The 16,946-nt window shown below is 47.9% G+C and overlaps 1 protein-coding gene across 15 annotated transcripts; it reads left to right on the forward strand.

Moving 5' to 3' along the window:
- The first annotated feature begins 43 nt into the window (after positions 1–43).
- AIRIM (AFG2 interacting ribosome maturation factor) lies at positions 44–10,743 on the forward strand. Of its 15 annotated transcripts, none has more exons than XM_063601461.1 (6): positions 44–254; positions 1,848–2,070; positions 2,403–2,683; positions 5,862–6,041; positions 8,873–8,991; positions 9,150–10,743. In XM_063601461.1, the coding sequence occupies exons 2-6, from the start codon at positions 1,888–1,890 to the stop codon at positions 9,185–9,187; spliced, it is 801 nt and encodes a 266-aa protein (XP_063457531.1). In that variant the 5' UTR covers positions 44–254; positions 1,848–1,887; the 3' UTR covers positions 9,188–10,743. The 15 variants fall into 15 exon arrangements, with proteins under 15 accessions (XP_063457531.1, XP_063457534.1, XP_034817339.1 ...); XM_063601464.1 differs by having other exon boundaries at positions 2,406–2,683; XM_034961448.3 differs by lacking the exon at positions 44–254 and adding an exon at positions 704–825 and having other exon boundaries at positions 8,869–8,991.
- The last annotated feature ends 6,203 nt before the right edge of the window (positions 10,744–16,946 follow it).

Genomic DNA, 16,946 nt, shown 5'->3' on the forward strand with positions numbered 1-16,946 from the left:
CCGGCTGCAAACTATACAAACTACTACTCCCGGCAGGCCTTGCGGCGGCTCTGCAATACCACAAGCTCTGGAGGGCTGGGGGCCTACTAGGTCAGGTCGGCTGTAGGATTCTGCTCCAGGGTCGGCGGCTGCTTCTTTCTGGCCTGGCTGCCACTGAGTAGCCGAGGGGCCGCCGTGACCCTCTGACTGATTGACTGGCTGGCTGCCTACGTCGGTGCTCCTCAGGGCCCCAAGCTCCCCAGGCCGAACTTCGGGCAAGTGGCGGGTCGGCAGAGACAGAGCAGCCCCGGCAGGGTTTGACGGAGCAAGGGGGACGGAATGATAGAGGAGCAGGGCAGGGGTGCAGGCTTTGGGGTGGGCGCGCTATCCCGCGGCCAGTCTGGGCAGCGAGTGGGGGGAACCCTGTCGTTCCTCGCTCCCCCGCGGGCCGGCCACTCCCGCCCAGTTCGCGTGTTGGCGCCTCGACTGGGTGCGCAGCGCGGGGCTGCGACTTCAGGTGCAAGTAGTGGCGCTTGGCAGCTGGCCACACGGTGACTGCAGCATGAGCCGCGGCTACCAGGCTCCAGGGAGCCCAGGGCAGGAGGCAGCTCTGGGTGTCGTGGCCGTGGGCCTGGGAATGGGCGTGTAGACGGCGAGCCCCGCCGAGCCGCGGTCCTGTCGGAGGTGCTAACTGTGCATCTTGGTATCTGCCCACGGCCACAGGGTTGGATTGCTCAAGAGTTGTGCTGAGACCCAGAAGGCTAGAGGCTAGTTTCGAAGCTGTAGCTCAGGCTGAGTCTCAAGGCGGGCGGCGACTGGACGGCCAGACCGGCGAGCTCTTGACGGGTTTGTGGCCTGATTGTTTGGATTTGGTGCTTTTCACCTGTGGATGCGGTCTGAAGCCATGTCAGAGGGGTTGTGTTTAAGAGTGCATGTTATAGGCTATGGGAGTGATAATCTTGCCTCTCCCCCTCTGAGTTGAGGAACAATCGAAGAAATAAGCAAAGGTGCCAAGCAGGCTCCTGATGGGCACCAGCGAGCTTGGGGACAGAGCAGTCCAAGCATAGAAGCCCTGGCAAGCCTGGACCTTCCTTTCTCTCTCTTCCACCCTGGTCTGTTGCTCCATATGCAACAAATATTTGAATGTCGCTCTTCCGCCCGAGGTCAGCCCTGGGCAGTGGGTAGTGGGGGTGACACTCCAGTCTGCTGGGTGCCTGAGGATCTCCATCAGTCAGATGGCCAAGATGAGACGGGATGACAACACGTACCTCATGTAGGCTTTCCCCCTGCAGGTGTTTTTATGCTGCGCAAGTCGGGCTTCCAGCCTCTCGGTTTCAGGGTTTCCTTCACCCTACTCCCCAGTGAGCCCGAACTCCCTGGGCACCTAGGACGTCCACCTGCATCTTAGCCAGAGATGCCACGTCAGGAGCCCGTGATTTACTAGTTTTTGCCAGTTGGTTGTGATACACAATGTCAAAAGTGTCATTAAGGCACAACCGGAGGCGCAACACAGCGTTAGCTGTGGAGGAAAAGACTCCACAGCTAACAGGACATGCCATCACCGCCACCCAATTTAAACTGCCGCAGGCTGACAAATGAGAAGTCGCCGTGTTTGGACGGTCCCAACATCCAATCCCAAGGAAGCTTCAAGCCGAGTGGCCAATCCACATGTTGGACTACAGTACCCAGAAGTCATTGCGGCACTACGCTATATTTTCGCGACTCAGTAGCCAGGCAGGCCCGCGAAGTAGCTTTGTGGGGGCGGTCGCGTGTGAGCATGCGCAGAGAGACTGTGGGCGCGTGGTGCAGTCCCTGGAGGGTTCTCACGCTTTGGCTGTCTGGACTTTTAAGTTTTTCCGCTTTTTCAGGAACGCGACCGGCAGCCTCGGGCAGGGGAGACAGGACTGTATGTCAGAGAAGAGACGGCGCTTGGACGCCAGGAATCCTCTGAAGCAGGAGACTGCCCTATCCAGGTTACCCTTCCCGAGGGGAAACCAGGGTCTCCTTCAGAAAGCTGAGGCAGGCCGGGCGCGGTGGCTCACGCCTGTAATCCCAGCACTTTGGAAGACCGAGGCGGGCGGATCACCTGAGGTCAGGAACCCCGTCTACTAAAAATACAAAAATTAGCCAGGGGTGTTGGCGGGCACCTGTATTCCCAGCTACTCGGGAGGCTGAGGCAGGAGAATTGCTTGAACCCGGGATGCGGAGGTTGCAGTGAGCCGAGATAGCGCCACTGCACTCCAGCCTGGGCGACAGTGAGACTCCGTCTCGAAAAACAAACAAACAAACAAAAACCCTGCTTCTGGAGGTGAGACAACTCCTGTCTGAACACGATGACAGAGATGACGCCCACCCTCGACCCAGTGCCTCCCCGACTGACTTGGCACCCCAACGTGGTTATTTTCTGTTTTTATCTTTTTCAGCAGAAGATGACTCAAGACCGGCCTCTGCTTGCCGTGCAGGAGGCGCTGAAGAAGTGCTTCCCCGTGGTGGAGGAGCAGCAGGGCCTGTGGCAGAGTGCCCTGCGGGACTGCCAGCCCCTCCTGTCCTCCCTCAGCAACCTGGCGGAGCAGCTGCAGGCTGCACAGAACCTGCGGTTTGAGGATGTGCCGGCGCTTCGGGCCTTCCCAGACTTAAAAGAGCGGCTGAGGCGTAAGCAGCTGGCGGCTGGTGACATCGCCCTGGACAAGCTAGGGGAAAGGCTGTAAGCAGCTCCGTAGTGCTCTTTCTTGGTGGAAGGATTTTAAAACGAGGTGTTTTATATGTAGCTAGTGTCAGTCCAGAAGGTGTTTTTCTCCTTGAAAGCGTGGCATGTGGAGGTATCTCAACCTTCCTTACTTACCATCTGGGGCAGTGGGACCTTGGTCAGAAAGCCATTTTCTGGCATTTTCCTTGTCAGAGACTAGGCATGGCAGTGGTGGGCTTAGTAGAAGTCACAAAAGAAGAAGAGAAAAGGAGCGGAGAAAGCCTATTAGCTCTGCCCTATAGTTTTCTTTGGTAAAAGGCAATGAGGAGCTGTGTAAACTTAGTAGGTGCTAGAGCTAAGGGCTTTATGTATATTACGTTATAAAGTCTCTTCAACATATCTGTGACTTAACTGCACTTAATTCCATGCAGGTAGGAAACTGAGGCTTAAGCAGATTGCCCATGGTGACGCAGCTAGAAAAGGGTAGAGCTGGGATTCTAACTCAAGTGTGCCTGACACAAAGGCTAGAGCTCTTAATCACCACTTTGTTCTGCTGTAGATTGGTGTCTCTGTGCCCAGGAGTAGCACGTCTCCAAGTTCTGATATGCTTGTTGTCAGACCCAGTGTCTGCGTTACAGATTTTTTTTTTTTTTTTTTTTTTTTTGAGACAGGGTCTTGCTCTGTCACCCAGGCTGGAGTGCAGTGGCACAATCACAGCTCATTGTAGCCTCGACTTCCCTGGTTCAAGCGATCCTCCCACCTCAGCCCCCCAAGTACCTGGGACAACAAGCGTGCACTTCCATGCCCAGCTAATTTTAAAATTTTTTGTAGAGATAGGGTCTCACTATGTTGCCCAGGCTGAGAGTTACAGGTTATTGAGGACAGAGGGGAGACAGGGCATGTGTGGCCTTTCCTTGAACTGGAACAAAAGAAAGTTCCAGTATATAGAGTGTGTCATAGACTAATAGGAAACTGTCACAGATGAGGACTTTCCTTTTATTTATTTGTACAAAATACGTTCATTAGGCCCCTTGTGGGATGCCAAGCACAAGGTGCCAAGAATATAAAAATGAACCAGATTTAGTTCCTGTTCTTAGTTGAGTAGAAGAAATAAACAATCAGTGAATTAAACTGTGGGATGTCCTAAGATATTGATAAGTACGGCTTGTGTGGAGTGGGGAAGTTTCTGGGGAGGAAGTGATATTAAAAACCTAATGGTTGAAAAGATGTAAACAGAGTCAAGACGTGGGTATGAGTAGTGTGCATAGAGAATAGTATGACTGGCCCGGCACAGTGGCTCATGGCTGTAATCCCAGCACTTTGGGAGGCAGATCACTTGAGGTCAGGAGTTCGAGACCAGCCTGGCCAACATGGTGAAACACCATCCCTACTAAAAATAAAAAAAGTTAACTGGCTGTCGTGGCGCACACCTGTAGTCCCAGCTAAAGGGGAGGCTGAGGCAGGAGAATCTCTTGGACCCGGGAGGCAGAGGTTGCAGTGAGCCAAGACTGTCCCACTGCACTCCAGCCTGGGTGACATTGCAAGACGCTGTCTCAAAAAAAGAGAGAAAAGTATGACAGGAGCAGAGGCCTGGTAAGAGATGAGATCAGCTGGGTATGGCAGCTCAGCCTGTAATCCCAGCACTTAGGGAGGCTGAGGCAGGAGGATCGCTTGAGCCTAGAAGTTTGAGACCAGCCTGGGCAACATAGTGAGATCCCATTCTCCACGAAAAGGAAAGCAAAACAAAAAAAAGATGAGGCCAGGTACGGTGCCTCACTCCTGTAATCCCAGCACTTTGAGAGGCTAAGGACAAGAGGATCATTTGAACCCAGGAGTGCTGTGAGTACCTATGAGTGCTTTACTTAATATTTTGTCTTTTATTTATTTTTATTTTATTTTTAGAGACAGTCTCACCCTGTTGCCCAGGCTGAAGTGCAGCGGTATGATCATAGCTTACTGTAGCCTCTAACTCCTCCTGCCAGCCTCCTGAGTAGCTGGGCTTCCAAGAGCATGCCACCATACCTAGCTAATTTTTAAAATTTTTTGTGGAGATAGTCTTGCCATATTGCCCAGGCTGGTCTCAAATTCCTGGCTTCAAGCTGTCCTCTGGCCTTGCCCTCCCAAACTACTGGGATTACAGGCATGCCACTGCACCTGTTTTTTTTTTTTTTAAATGTTTTAATTAAAAAAAAATTACATTAGCTGGGCACGGTGGCTCACGCCTGTAATCCTAACACTTTGGGAGGCCGAGGTAGGTGGATCACCTGAGGTCGGGAGTTCGAGACCAGCCTGACCAACATGGAGAAACCCGGCCTCTACTGAAAAAAAAATACAAAATTAGCCGGGTGTGGTGGCGCATGCCTGTAATCCCAGCTACTCAGGAGGCTGAGGCAGGAGAATCACTTGAACCCGGGAGGCAGAGGTTGTGGTGAGCCAAGATCGCACCATTGCACTCCAGCCTGGGCGACAAGAACGAAACTCCATCTCAATAAAAAAATAAAATAAAAACAAAAACTATATATATGTATATATATATATATATGTATATACACACACACACACACACACACACACACACACACACACACTTTTGAGACGGAGTCTAACTCTGTCACCCAGGCTGAAGTGCAGTGACGCGAACTTGGCTTACTGCAACCTCTGCCTCTGGGTTCAAGTGATTCTCGTGCCTCCCGAGTAGCTGGGTCTACAGGTGTGCACCACCACACCTGGCTAATTTTTGTATATTTAGTAGAGACGGGGTTTTGGGACATTGGCTGGTCTCAAACGCCTGACCTCAGGTGATCCACCTCCCTCAGCCTCCCAAAGCTGGGATTACAGGCAACAAGCCTCTGCACCCAGCCCCTTTCTTGATTCTTGAGCCACCCGTACCTCCAAGACACTGTCACTAATCTCCTTAGACCAGTGGTCTCAATTGGAGATGGTTTTTCTATGAGGGGACATTTGGCATCATCTAGAGGCATTATTGGTTGTTATGGCTTATGGAGGGTATAGGTATAGTTTACACCTGTCATTTAGTGGGTAGGGGCCAGGCATGCTCCTACACGTCCTACAATGTACAGGGCAGCCCTTCACAACAGAGAATCATGTAGTCCAAAATATCAGTAGTGCCAAAATTGAGAAACCTTCCTTTATACATGTCTCATGATATTGCCTAATGTCAGACTCTTTCTTGCAGAGCCATCCTCCTCAAGGTGCGAGACATGGTCAGCAGCCATGTGGAGCGAGTGTTTCAGATCTATGAGCAACACGCAGACACAGTTGGCATTGATGCTGTCCTGCAGCCTTCAGCAGTGAGCCCCTCTGTGGCTGACATGTTGGAATGGTTGCAGGATATTGAGAGACATTATCGAAAGTCGTATCCTTTGCACACATTTCAGGTCACAGCCAGAGCTGTTCTAAGTCTTTCAAATTTCAGTTTTCACAAGATTGGAAAACTATGTAGTTTGAGTCAGTTCTCTTTGGTTCCTGAACTTGGATTCTTCCTGCATTCCTTTGTATAATCCTTCCTCTAATAATTTATCGAGTAGCTACTACCTGTCAGGCAGTGTTCTTGGTGCAAAGAGACAGGCATTGAAAAAGGAAAGTAGAATGCTGGATGGCAATAAGTGTTTTGGAGAAAAATAAAGCAGGGAAAGTGAGGAGTGAGGGTGGGGTTGTGATTTAAAATAGGGTGGTCAGAGCAGGCTTCATGAGAAAGTGATATTTGAGCAGAGATCTGAAGAGAGTAAGGGAAAGAGCTATGTGGCTATTTGGGGAGAGAAAGTTACTAGGCAGAGGAAACATCAAATGCAAAGGCCTTGTGGTAAGAACATTCCTGGTCTATTCAGGAAATAGTAAGGAGGCTAGACTGGAGCATGAGGAGGAGCCTAACAGCAGGTGAGGGTAGAAAGACAGGGGGCTCGACTTTCTAGGGCCTTGAAGGTCTTTGAAAGAATTTGGGGTCTGGGCGTGGTGGCTCACACCTGTAATCCCAGCCCTTTGGGAGGCTGAGGTGCGAGGACTGCTTGAGCCCGAGAGTTTGAGACCAGCCTGGGCAACATGGTGAAACGCCGTCTCTACAAAAAATACAAAAATTAGCCAGGCATGGTGGTATGTGCCGAAGTCTGTAATCCCAGCTACTCGGGAGGGTGAAGCTGGAGGATTGCTTGAACTGGGGGAGGTCGAGGCTGCAGTGAGCTGAGATCGTGCCACTGCACTCCAGCCTGGGTGATAAAGTGAAACTCTGTCTCCAAAAAAAAAAAAAAAAAAGAATTTTGGGCCAGGCATGATGGTGTGCAGCTATAGTCCCAGCTACTCAGGAGGCTGAGGTGGGAGGGTTGCTTGAGCGTGGGAGGTCAAGGCTGCAGTGAGCCTTGATTGCCAGCCTGGGTGTGATCACCAGCCTAGGTGACAGAGCAAGACCCTGTCTCAAACCACCCCCCACCCACCGCCCCCAAAAAAAAGCATTCGAGTGACAGAAAAACCTCTTAGAAACTTTTGATTAAGGAGTAACAGGATAAGACCTATGTTTTTAACAGTATCATTCTGGCTTCGTTCTAGGGTAAGATTTGGGGTAGTGGGGGCAAGGGTAAAAGCAGAAAGACCAGTTAGTTGAAGCTCTAACATTTTTCTCAAAAAATTTTTTTTTTTGCCTAGGAGATGGGGTCTTGCTGTGTTGACCAGGCTGGTCTTGAACTCCTGGCCTCGATGATCCTATCTCCTTGGCTTCCCAAAGTGCTAAGAGTACCGGTGTGAGCCACCATGCCTGGTCTTCTCTCAATTCTTGTCTGACACCTGATTTTAGCCTCTAGCTTAGGTTTCTGCCTTCATGTGAATAATTCCCAAACCCCAACTTTTCTTGTCTCTGGTCTTGACTTTTGGTTTCCTGCAGATGCCTCCAACTGGATTGTTCTTAGAACTGCAAACTCAAGTTTAAAATTGAACTCCTCAATGTAGCCCTCAAATTCAGCCCCCTTTTCCTTGAGTCGTAGAACCCACCCTGTTTTCTCTTTTATTTATTTATTTTTTGAGACAGAGTTTTGCTCTTGTTGCCCAGACTGGGGTGCAATGGCACGATCTTGGCTCACTGCAACCTCCACCTCCCGAGTTCAAGCAATTCTCCTGCCTCAGCCTCCCAAGTAGCTGAGATTACAGACACCTGCCACCACGCCTGGCTAATTTTTGTACTTTTAGTAGAGAGGCGGTTTCACCATGTTGGCTAGGCTGATCTGAAACTCCTGACCTCAGGCCTCCCAAAGTGCTGAGATTACAGGCTTGAGCCACCGCGCCCGGCTTATTTTCCCTTTTAAATGCATTGGTAGCAGTAGTAGTGACAGCAACAGGAGCATGGGCAGAAGGAGCAAGAGCTGCGGCTGACATTACTAAGCACTTGCTATGTGCTAGAATGTTTACACAGTCACTTGTCAAGTCCTTTCCTTCTGTTTCCCTGGTGCTTTGATTTTCCCTCTCCGTCCCCATCCCCTCTGCTGCTTACATGGCTTCTTAGCTCTCACTTGGACTCTTAATTGCCTCTTGACAGTTTTCTCTGTCTAGTTTCTTTCCTTCTAAGCTGACTCCAATGAATGACCTCTATATCTGCAGGAAGTCTGGTTCTGATCCTGATACTTAGGATCAGAATTGTACTGTACTGTATAGGAATAGCTCCTGTTGCTAATGGGATAAAGTTCAGAGCCCTGCGTTGGTACTTGGTGTTCTTTCTGTTCTGGCTCAGCCCACCTTTCAGCCTTTCTGACTGCTCTCCATGTGGCGTCCATGCTGAGCAGACTGGAAGATTTGCTTTCCCTGAATTCATTCTATGCATCTCCACCTCTGTGCCTTTGTTCATGTTTCCTACCAGCTGGGGTGTCCCTGCTTCCTCTGAATTGGATGTATTTATCCTCTGAACCTCCGCTAGCTTTACCTCTCATGTCCCTTTTGTTCTTTCTTTTCAGGATCTGATTTTGTCCTCACCATGCTGAGATCCCAGATTTCAGGGATGGTTTCATTCCTCTTTCCCTGTAGCACAAAGCCATGTTAGTAAACAGTTGCTCAGGAAATATTTGTAGCATAGGTGAATCAGGCCCACCTGGTAAGATGTAAGGATATCTGCACTTTCACTTTTATAGCTCCCTCTGGTTCTCACCAGGGTGTTTTTTTTCACTTCAGCATACTGCATTTTCTTTTGAGCAGTCCTTAACTTCCAGAAAGGTACCTGAAGAGAAAGTATCTTCTTTCGTCTATCCAGTGGGGAGACTTGGCAAACATACAAGCTTTGCCCAAGGCCTGGGACCGAATTTCAAAAGACGAACACCAAGATCTTGTACAAGGTACTGGTTTGTGTTCTTCCTTTGTGTCTCCTCTCCTCCTTTCTCTCCCTGTGGCTCGCCTCTTTGGAAGCATTAGGAAGGTGCCCTTGCTGTGCCTCTGTGTGTTTTATGTTCTCGGGAGAGGTGATAATGCCATTTTTTCTGTCTTCCTATTTCAGATATCCTATTGAATGTTTCCTTCTTCCTGGAAGAGTAAGGAAGCTGTGCGTATCTGGAGACCACGGGCACCACAGTTGAAGACTGACATTCTGAACCCTGATGTTTCTAAAGAAACGTCAGTATTTCAGTCTGACATATTTGAAATATCAGTGCCTTGAACCTTAGGACTGGGTCTTGGGGAGGATTAGCGCCTAGATGTCTGATTTTGGAGCTGCAGCATGCCAGGCCGTGGCTGAGAGTATGTGAGCCATGCCTTGCCCTTTTCTGAGGCTCAGGGAAGTGGATGGAGCTAGAGAGACAACAGGAAAGACGGTGCTGAAGAACATAGTGTCTTTCCTCTATTGTGGACCTGAAGAGGTGGGGAAGCAAGGACAAGAGGCAAAGAGCCACACTGCTCTTGGCATCATCCAAAGCATTGTCTGGTTGACACCAGGTCCTGGTTTTGTGTCTTTTGTCAATACCTGAATCCTTGACAAAAGAAAAAGTGGTTTTGATGATTTAAAGAAATAAGGGTGATTTTGACAGAAAATATATTTTAAAAATTTTGACCGATTGCAATAGTTATCCTCAAGCCAATTTCCAGAACCTGCCACCAGGGGGAGGTGGTGCAGCATGAATCATTCTGAATGCTTTGTCTTTGAAGTGTTCCCCTATTGCTGTTACCATCTCAGAGGAAGTAACTGGGCATGGTGAGACTCCTAAAATGACAGGAGTTTTTTTGGCCAAAGCTGGCATCTGACTTGCCACATTCCTCTGAGTCTGGAGTAGCCGCAGGGGTGGGAGAATGCCAGCCCAGAGTCAGTCCATCGGGGTTACAGTTCCAAGGCCTGCTGCCTTCATCTATGTAATGGCCGTGTTACTTTCAGATCTTTCAGCTTCCCAGGGTGTTGTGGGAATCTTGGTCATTGAATGTATAGGGACTTAGTAAAGGGTATAGATATTTTTCAAAAATGAAAATAACTTTTTTTCTTATAAGTGATAAGCTTTTATAAAGATCATAGGAAAACTAGAAAAAATGTAAAATGTAGAAAATTGTAAAACAAACTTCATTAGAGATATTTTGATAGATACCTTTTCAGTGTCTATTTACAAATTTTTTCTTTTAATATAGATAGGGTCTCACTATATTGCCCAGCTCACTCCTGAGCTCAAGGGATCCTCCCACCTCAGCCTCCCAAAAGATTGGGAATACAGGCATGAGCCACTGCTCCTGACCAATTCACAAATTTTTTTAAAGAACAAACGTGGTATCATCGATACATACTGTTAGGTTGTCTTTTTTTTTTTAAAAACCTAATGTAATTTGTTCATCTTTTTATGTCTGTAAATATAGCTCAACACAGTTATATTCTTTTTGTGAATGTATTATATCTAAAATTTACCTTTTTTCTTAGATTTTACATGCATTTTCCCAAATCTTTGTGTTTGCCTATCTGTAAAGGTAATACATTCTGATTACAAAAAATGAAAATGTTACATAGAAATGTACCATTATCCATCTACCAGATAACTATTATTAATAATGTGTATTTATTTTTCCAGGAATTAAAAAACATCTATCATATAAGTATTGCAAATAAAACTTAAAAAGCATTTGAGTGTCAAGTCTTATGTTGGGCTCTGGGGACAGAAATAAAAGAGAGCCCTAGAAAGGCTCACAGTTCCACCAGGGAAAGATTAATGTGCAAATAAGTCACTGATATCTTGTTAAAATTTGGATTCTGATTCTGTAGGTCTGGGATGGGGCCCAGATTCTGCATTTCAAACGAAGTCTCAGCTAATGGTCCAAGGACCAGACTTTGGATTGCAGAGACTTAAGTTGTAATACAATAATAAAAGTGTTATAGTTAAGGTAAAAACAGGTGCTGTGGGAGAATAGAGATGATAACTAATTGCCTGTGGAACTCCTTCTTGATGACAGTGACATTTGAGGTAGGCCTTGAAGGGAATTTTACTTGGGGCTAGGAGAGGGGTGCGGGGCATTCCATGCACAGGGGATAATCTAAACAAAGGCCATGTTTGAGGCAGGATGGAAGCCAACACTTGACGAAAGCTAGCTGTGTGCCAGGCATTGTGCTTGTTGCCTTTACCCTCCACAACTGGCAAATAATAGTTCAGTATCACAAATAACAAGTTCACAGATGGATAGAAGGATGGCAGGAAGTGGGTCAGTAAGGGTGGACTGGAGAAGGATGGCAGGAAGTGGGTCAGTAAGGGTGGACTGGAACCAAATTGTGAAGAGGATTGTGAGTCCCAGCTCAAGCGTTTGTATTTTGCTCTACAAGTGGGAGATGCTCGCTTATGTGTATGCATGTGTAATAAAGAGGTTTTTAAACCTCCCTCATAGAAGCAAGTAATGGCTAAGTAGAAACAAGCATGTTTATGGTGCTCAGTAATAACTATATAGTATTTAAGTATTGTTGTTTTTATTTTGTTCCCTCTTAGCTTTTTGTCCGTTAAAATGCCATATTTTTCATTGTTCTTTTTAAATTGAAAATAAAATTTATTTTTTTGAGACAGAGTCTCACTCTCACCCAGGCTGGAGTGCAGAGGCACAATCTCAGCTCACTGCAACCTCTGCCTCCCAAGTTCAAGCGATTCTCCTGCCTCAGCCTCCAGAGTAGCTGGGATTACAGGTGCTTACCACCATGCCTGCCTAATTTTTGTATTTTTAATAGAGACAAGGTCTCGCCATGTTGGCCAAGCTGGTCTCCAAATCCTGACCTCAAGTGATCTGCCTGCCTCGGCCTCCCAAAGTGCTGGGATTACAGGCGTGAGCTACCACACCAAGCCTGATTTATTTTTTAAGTGATATATCAATATTGTAAAATAGGTATGCAAGAGCATATTTAGGCTGGGCACAATGGCTCTTGCCTGTACCAGCACTTTGGGAGGCCAAGGTGGGAGGATGGCTTGAGATCAGGAGTTTAGACTAGCCGGGCAACCCTGTCTTTATGAAAAAAAGAGCCAGGTGTGGTGGTGTGTGCCTGTAGTCCTAGCTATCTGCGAGGCTGAGGTGGGAGTTTCCCAATTCCCTTCCCTGAAGGCAACCAATATTGAATGTTTCTAGTGTATCTTTCCAAAAATACTATGCCTGTGTGAGTGTGGTGGGTAGGTATCCTCAAAGACAGCCCCCAGTGCTCCCACCTCTGGTATTCTTGCCCTTGTGTAGTCCCCTCTCCTTCCAGATGGGCTGGACTGACAGATATACTTCTTTTTTTTTTTTTTTTTTTTTTTTTTGAGACAGAGTCTCGCTCTGTCACCAGGCTGGAGTGCAGTGGCGTGATCTTGGCTCACTGCAATCTCCACCTCCCGGCTTCAAGTGATTCTCCTGCCTCAGCCTCCCGAGTAGCTGGGACTACAGACATGTGCCACCACGCCCAGCTAATTTTTGTATTTTTAGTAGAGACAGGGTTTCACCATGTTGGCCAAGATGGTCTCGATCTCTTGACCTTGTGATCTGCCCCCCTTGGTCTCCCAAAGTGCTGGGATTACAGGCGTGAGCCACCGCGCCCGGCCACAGATATACTTCTGATGAATAAAATACTACCCAAGTGGTAGGATGTCACTTCTGAAATAGGTAAAAAAGACTGCAGCTTCCATCTTGGGTGCTCTCTCTCTCTCTCTCTGGGATCACCCACCCTGGGGAAAGGCAGCTGCGATGCTGTGAGGCAGCCATGTGGAGAGGCTCATGTGAGAGACCAATGCCTGCCAACAACCATGTGACTGAACTTGGAAACAGATCCTCCCTCCCACAGTTGAACCTTCTGATGGGTCCACAGCCCCTGCTGACAGCTTGACTACAGCCTCTTGAAGACCCGACCCAAAGGCAGCCAGCTAAGCAGTGCCCGGATTCCTGATCCATGTAAACTGGGATAATAAATGTTTTAAATCACTAAGTGTGGGGGCCATTTGTTCCACAGCGATAGATAATCACTACAACAAAAAAACCTCCCTTCATTTTTATATAAATGCTAACATACCATATACCCACTTTTGCACCTTGTTCTTTCTTACCGTATCTTGGAGTTCATTCTATATAAAGAGCTTCCTTACATTGTTTTAAACAGTTGCATAGATTTCTGTTGTGTGGGTAAACCATAATTTACTTAAAATAGCTCCTTAGGGTGGACATTTGTTTCCAAAGTCTTAATACCTATTGGTTTTTATAGTAGCAACCCCCCTGTACTCCCACTCTTGTTCATTAGGCCTCCCCTCCACCACCTGGAATTTTCCATTTAGCTAACCCCATCACCTTCCAACAACAAAAAATAAATTGTCAGTATTTTTTACTAGAATCACTAAATTGATAAACGAATTCAGGGAGAGTCACCACACTGGGAATACTTCTGGTGCTCCTCCTTTATGTATGCCACTGGCTTATGGATGAAGACACCAATGTGAGTTCTGTTCTGTTTTCCCTCAGCTGGGTCAGAACCCCTTTCTCTGTCAGCGTAAGACAGTCTTGGGATGAAATGAAGAATTTTGGTTTCCCTCTATCCTGTCCCTCCCCATCCACATCTAGAAACTGACCTTCAGATTCTTCTCTCAGAGTAAGTGTTGTCTCAAGGGGCTGGGGTGCCTGGGCCCTAAAGAGAAGGTCTCCTGCTTGCCCAAGGAGAGCCTGGGCTTTATGGGGACTGTATTACACCAGACTTTAATTGGGACGAGAAGCCAGGTACCTTCCCAACCTGCTCAAACACTGGATCATTTATAATTCCATTTCCCTATGAGAAGGGAGGAAGAGTGCACATTTCAGGGAGCAGGTTTGGGGATGAGGGGAAGGAAGGAACCTAGACCTGGGTTCAAGTCTCAGGCTCAGCCTTTAGCCAGCTGTGTGATCTTGGGCAAGTAATTTCCTCTAAGTCTATTTCCTCATCTGTATAGTGGAAGTGATGATATGTCCTTACAGGGTTGTAAGGTTTAAGCGAGAGGAGATAGTGAGGGCTTTGGGTATATTTGTGAGCATTTAAGGGATTGAAATTCACTTAAGCTTTATTAGTCACTCACTAAGTGTATAGCTCTGTGCTAGGCTCTTTAATATCTTTCTAAACCCTCAACGAGTATTGAAACAAGTATGCTTACTTCCATTAGGTAGATGAGGAGACCGAGACAGAGACCTGGTAAGCTTTCTAAATGCCCACAGCTTGTCAGTAATGTTGCCAGAATTTGCACCAGGGCTTGCTTGGTTCCGGTGAAAGGTGCTTTCCCCCACATCACTGTTGCCTTTCTGCCACAGAAGGCAAGAGCATGCCTAACATCTACTCAGCTGTAACAAGGGTGAGGTTTTCTGATACCCAGCCCTGCACAGGACATGGATCCTGCAGTGCAGAGCTACCTCCATCCAACTTGGCCGTGGCACATGAAGTATCCAAGCCTCTTCCAGGACAGCCGCAACCTTGCCAGTTACCCTTCCTTCTGACCCCATAGCCAAGCGGGTTGGAGCAAATCCTGGCGCGGTCTACCAGAGTCCTACACTTTTGCCCTTGATGCCAGGGCCTGGTAGGAGAAAGCCAGTGATTCTGAAGGAATGACAGGGGTACCCCTTCCAGGCACTGTCCTCCTCCCCATCCTTCCTGGAAGGCTCCTTCTTGGTTTCCACGTAGAGCAAAGGAAAGTCATTTTTCCGAGACTGTAGGGCCCCAGCCCAGAGATTCTGGTCTAGTATGTGCGGGGAGGGGCTAGATATCTGCATCCTTAATAAGTACCCTTAGTTCAGTTGCAGAGTCATTCCTTAAGAAAGAGCCTTCATCCTGAGAAAAGGCAGCAGTTAGCACAGAGATTGATGGCTGGGTAGACTAGCCACAAAGACCGCACTTCTCTGGGGAAGAAACGCCTTCATAACTCCCTCACTGCACCTCTTTTCCCCTTTTTGTTGCCAGTCCTCAAGTCCAATGGGTACCTCGGCATTGCTCCCCTGGCCCCTCCATGCTGTTTGGGGTGGGATAGTCATAACTTATGTATATGGGGCTTTAGAGTCTGTCGCATCCATATCCATTCATTCTGAGGCCTCCCAGTGTGCCCAGCACAGAACTCATCATTAGCAATACAGAGGTAAATCAAAGAAGTCCATGATTTAGTAGGCCAGGCAGATCTGCAAGCCCTTCGTGAGAAGTGCTATTGTGAAGGATGTGTGGGGAATGCAGTGGATGGAGAGAGTGACTGATTGTTTTTGTGGGTTTTTGTGGGAGGCGAGATAGGGGAATGTGAGACTAGCTCCTCTGTGTCTTAATTTCAGTGAGAGTCTTCCCTCTGGTCTCTAGTAGAGTAAGTGATGGGGGTGGGGGTCAGCCTGGCCTGCTGGCCATCATGTGAGCGGGGAGCAACCCTCTCTGCTCTGGCTCATCTCTTCTGATTGAAACGTGTGGAGCAGTTCTTAATTTGCACAGAGAGCCCAGACTAATAAATCCGCTACTCAATTGCAATTCCCACAGTGCGTTTATAGGCAACAGCTGACTTTTATCAGCTAGTTTGTTCTTTCATATAAGCAGAGTTTTATGAGGGTCTCCTGAGCTGGCTTGTAATGTGATGAAACGTCTGCAAAACTCAACCATAAATTCCTGGCACCTGCCAAGCAGAGGATGCTGTTTTCCAGGCACATTTTGTCCAGCTGGCGGCTCTGTCCCCTTGCCCAGTTTGCATTTTTGCACTTGTCTCTTTAAACTTGGATTTGTTTTTCAGTTCTCTGCGGCCTCTTTAAAGGCAACTGAAAAATGAGGGGTAGGAAAAAGGAACTAGAAAGTTAACGTCTGTGCTAAAAATTACCCCTGGCTTATGTTGCTCTGAAAGCCAGTTTTGATCCCACTGTTGAAACAGAGACATCAGGCTTCCCTGCCACATGAACCCCAGGGCGGGGGACAGGAGGCCAGTGCCAGCCGAGCCCGTTATTAATACTTTGATTCTTTTCTGGGCCATCACCCTTTGTACTTGCCAAAGGCCCCTACCCTCAGTTGTCAGTTCTGTAAATTAAAGAAACAGCTCCGGAGGCCTTTTCCCCAGATGGTCTCCAGGCATGACATCTTCTCCCAGCATTTAGAGCTCCTCCAACACAGAGAGATGAAATTTAAATGCCCTCTGTCCTCCAAATAGGGCGAGACCTGGACTCTTGGAGAATGCTGTTTGGCTGGGGTGGACTGGGTCGTTGGGAGAGCTACAAAGGCCTCAGTGGTGCAACTAGGAATGGTTGAGTATGGCCCTGGCTGTGTCTCAGGATTACCCACCTGTGTTTATGGGTTCTCTTCATTTTGATCAGACCATTAGGTCAGAAGGCTCCTGTGGCTGCCCTTCCTGTGGCCTTATCCCCTGCTTGCTTTCCCTAGCCCACACTTCAGGGCTGGCTTCATGTGCCTGTGACCCACGCTTACAAGGGTTCCCAAGGTTGGTTTCATGCTCTGCTGTCACTCTCGAAATTCTAAACAGTTTTCGAATGATTTTCCTCTGGCACTGGGCCCTGCAAATTATGTTGCCAGTTCTGCCCAGCTTCTCTCTGGTCCTACTGCTTGTAGCTGCCCCAGCACTGTGGACAGACCCTTTCTTCTCCAAGTTGAAGTTTGAGCCTTTGCAGAGCAGGTTAGTTACCTGTCATTGAGGCCTCTGGCCTTGTCCCCCTCCCAAAGGCTCCCTGTTATCCACTCTTCTGGCTACAGACAATCCCTATTACGTGACAGTATCTCTATAGGCCCTAAAGAGGTGCCTGTCAATCCCAACTCCCTAAGTCATCTGCAGCTGCTCCTGGCCCCTTCTTATCATTTTCCAGAAAAGATTTCTAGTCAATACACTCTGCCTGGAAGAAGCTG

This window comes from Pan paniscus, chromosome 1, assembly GCF_029289425.2.
Source record: "Pan paniscus chromosome 1, NHGRI_mPanPan1-v2.0_pri, whole genome shotgun sequence".
Lineage (NCBI taxonomy): Eukaryota > Metazoa > Chordata > Mammalia > Primates > Hominidae > Pan > Pan paniscus.